Source organism: Benincasa hispida, chromosome 5 (assembly GCF_027475165.1).
Source record: "Benincasa hispida cultivar pf3 chromosome 5, pf3_genome.v1.1, whole genome shotgun sequence".
Taxonomy (NCBI): Eukaryota; Viridiplantae; Streptophyta; class Magnoliopsida; order Cucurbitales; family Cucurbitaceae; genus Benincasa; species Benincasa hispida.
The window spans coordinates 66,623,363-66,626,979 of NC_143482.1; the positions used below are offsets into that span (position 1 = coordinate 66,623,363).

The 3,617-nt window shown below is 34.9% G+C and overlaps 1 protein-coding gene across 1 annotated transcript; it reads left to right on the plus strand.

Moving 5' to 3' along the window:
• Positions 1-1,593: 1,593 nt before the first annotated feature.
• LOC150036364 (transcription factor TCP10-like) lies at positions 1,594-3,148 on the plus strand. Its single transcript, XM_090313670.1, has one exon. It carries the CDS (start codon positions 2,189-2,191, stop codon positions 2,819-2,821), a length of 633 nt encoding a protein of 210 aa, XP_090169796.1. The 5' UTR covers positions 1,594-2,188; the 3' UTR covers positions 2,822-3,148.
• The last annotated feature ends 469 nt before the right edge of the window (positions 3,149-3,617 follow it).

The window sequence follows — 3,617 nt, forward strand, 5'->3', positions numbered from 1 at the left end:
CCACATACATGCTTGAGTCACATCCAGATAACCAGGGATTTTATGTTTATTGGTTTATGGTAAAGCAAATAAAACAAGTATATGAGCAAAATACAAGATATAAAGTAAATATCATATATTAACATCACAAGCGTTCGTACATACTGTTTACAAACTACAGGACACGAGACTTTAGGGCGTCAACCCTAACAAAAACCCCTCTGAAAACTATTAGTCAAACGTGCCATATATATTGAGGGACTTCATATCATTCATTATTAAAGAGAAAGCGACAACGTAACCTTAAATATCGATAAACGGGAATGATTTCCCTAATAATGAGCAATGTTGGTAACAACAAATGGTTCCCCACATCAAAATAAGAGCGTGACATATCCGACGAGATGATAACATGCTTGGACAAGTAACGTGATGAATCTTTCCTATATCTCTAAGTGCTCTATGTCTTATTATGTGAATTATGTCTTCCTTTTCGAACTCCAAACCTCCCCCTTCTCTAATAATGGAAAGTACAGATCTACGATTAGGAATATACAAGCGCCATTCTAGCTCTAAAAACATTGGATGAGGAACTACCACGCGTTACTCATCCAAGACAACAAAGTCAACCACTCAAAATCAAATGAAAACACATTTATGATTTTCAAAAACAATTTGACTACTTTAAGTCATTTTTCACACGAGAAAATAAAATAAATAAATTTGTTATTGTGTATCAAATTTTCATTTTTTAGCTTTTTAAGACTTTAATACATAAAGTTGTAACTAACAAAAAAAAACTTTTCTTTTTAAAAAAAAAAAAAAAACAAAACAAAAAAAAAAAAAAAAACAAACTTAGGTGACGCTAATCTTTAAAAGTATATGATAAATTTTCAAACTACAAATATGTCAAATAAATCAAGTTTGTGTCGAATAAATCGTTTGTTCTATATATCTTAACATTAATTAATTTATTATACACAAATCAAACTTATATATATTAAGACACTAAATATATAATTTTTGTGTCAAATATATTTCTAATATTGTTAGAAAATGCCAAATAGATCACCAACCTATTAGACACGAAATCAAAAGTATAAAGATTTAGTGGAGACCTTAAATCAAAATTATAAAGTCCAGTAAATAATTTATTAGACACAAAATTGAAAGTTCATGTTCATTCACAAGCGAAAGAGCATTAGCCAACCCTTTTAAAATAATCAAGGTTTCAAGAATCTTTTATCTCATAAGATGAGAGATTATCATACTCACCTACCGAACCTATCCAAGACGATCCCAAATCACCCAACCTAAACTTGCCCAAGATTATTTAATCAATTTACCATAACTAATTTTCCATAATATGGTAATCATTATTTTTAGTGGTCATCCAATAAATATTAAAAGCATTAACAGTATCTTTTATAGGTCAATCTACCCTTTGCATTTGTAATCTTATATTTTAAACATAATATTGTGAAAACATCAAATTGATAGCTCAAAATGAAAGAAATAGACAAGTGAAGTTAAAAGCACTAGTACAATATTTTATAAGCCTATCAACCCATCATGTTTATAATCTTATATTTTAAATGAAAATTATAAATTTGCCAAACTAATAGCTCGATATAACATTCAACAAATTAAAAACACTAGTAACATACAATGGTACATACTATCCAAGAGCATTAGTAATATCATCTATAAGAAACTAAACCTATCAACACAATCTCAATTGGAATATTCAAACTCTTCACTACTCGAGTGAAATCGAGTTCATTCATGTTCTCGTGCTATCACAACCATAAAAAATTTTCCTAATTTTTTACAAAGGCTAGAATCTCAAAAATGATTAAACAAGATCAACTTTAATTAACATGATAAACAATTCTACACTATCAAACATTGAAATCTAAGACTCTTTCTCGGATGGAATCCGCTCCCATTTATTAGCCGCAACCAAAGACTGGACAATGTCAGTGTCAGTCACAAGTTCTCATCTCCACTACTCTCAAGGTTTGATTCTTCCCTTTCTTCACAAACTTCCACATTTAATTCCTCCAATTCTACCAATGGTCCCTCCCATTTGATTCTGATGTTTCCATCTTTTTGTGACAATCAGAAGATAAGAAAGAATCGAATTTCATAAACACCCTCTATTCAAAATTCCCTATTTCATGAATCTCCGCCCATTATCCGCCGGAAAATGAAGACCAGCACCGGCGGCGAGATTGTTCCAGTCCAAGGCGGCCATATCCTTCGGTCCACCGGCAGGAAAGACCGTCATAGTAAGGTCTTCACCGCCAAAGGTCCTCGTGACCGCCGTGTCAGATTGTCGGCTCACACCGCCATCCGATTCTACGATGTGCAGGACCGATTGGGTTACGATCGGCCCAGTAAAGCCGTCGATTGGCTAATCAAGAAGGCTAAATTCGCCATTGATAAGCTTAAAGAACTTCCCCCTTATTTCCCCATTGTCAGCGGCTTAACAGACTCAAATCCCAAAACAGGGGAAACAGATTCCCCTGAATTTGGTTTCCAGTTGCAGTTGCAATCCGCCACCGGAAACTTCGCTCCGCCACCAGAATCTTTATTTCCGATGAGCTCTGCCACTGTGTCCACTAATTTCCAGGGCTATCCGGTGAATTTGATTTCGCGGCCTACTGATCCGGTTCGAGATCTTGCTCTTTCTCTCCATAACTTCCATGATTCTCGCGTAGTTCCATCGGAGGAAGATGGAAGTCATTCGACGGCGAATGACCAACGGCTCATTGCTGATTCGATTCCGGCGAGTAAGAAGGAGAAGATGCTGGACTGTGGCTGCAGCAGCCATTGTTAGGGCAAAATTCGGCAGCGGCGTTTTCCCAGAGGGTGTCGCTTCAGGCCAGTTTGGGGCATTCGCTGCCGATTCGTGATTGGAGAAGTCAGAATCGACAGCCGTCGGTTCTCGGCGGCCGATTTGATGGGTCATCGGAGTTGCATACGCCGTCGCAGATTCGAGGTGAAGGCGGGAAAGACGGCGTCGTTTCGGGGACTCATTCGTCGTCTCCGAATTATCGCCCGTAGATATGATTTTATTCCAATTCGAATTTACTAATATGATTATGGAGAATGTAATTGTTAATTCAAATTTAGTTGAAGTATTTATTGATTTAAATTTGCTAAACTTTTTATTTGTTTTATTGAAACAGATTTTTTTTTAGTAACAAACGAAAAGGGGGTTTACTCGTACGTGGTAGGGTGTTCTATATTTGGCTACACTTAAAAGGAAAAAAATTTGGGTTCTCGTGAGATGTATCTATTTTGTGCCTCCCAAATATAGCACTATCATGTATCAATTTTATTTTAAAAAAATTAATCTTTTTTCTAATTTCTTTTTTATAGTAAAGAAGTGGGAACATATGAGTTATTGTAGCCTATGTTATATCTAATCATTGCTCTAAATATATATATATATATATATATATATATATTGACTACTGTTGAATGAGAAATTTTGGACCAATCACAAGTCACCACCTCGTTTGCTATATATTAAATTGGTCCAATTTGATATTACTATTTGGGCTTAAAGTCCAAACTACAAAAAAAAAAAAAAAAAAAAAAAAAGTTGAATTGGACCTAAATTCTAGATA

What these genes read in the sequence shown, in the direction of transcription:
- LOC150036364 (XM_090313670.1), top strand. Translation starts at nt 2,189, where the DNA reads ATGAAGACCAGCACCGGCGGCGAGATTGTTCCAGTCCAAGGCGGCCAT.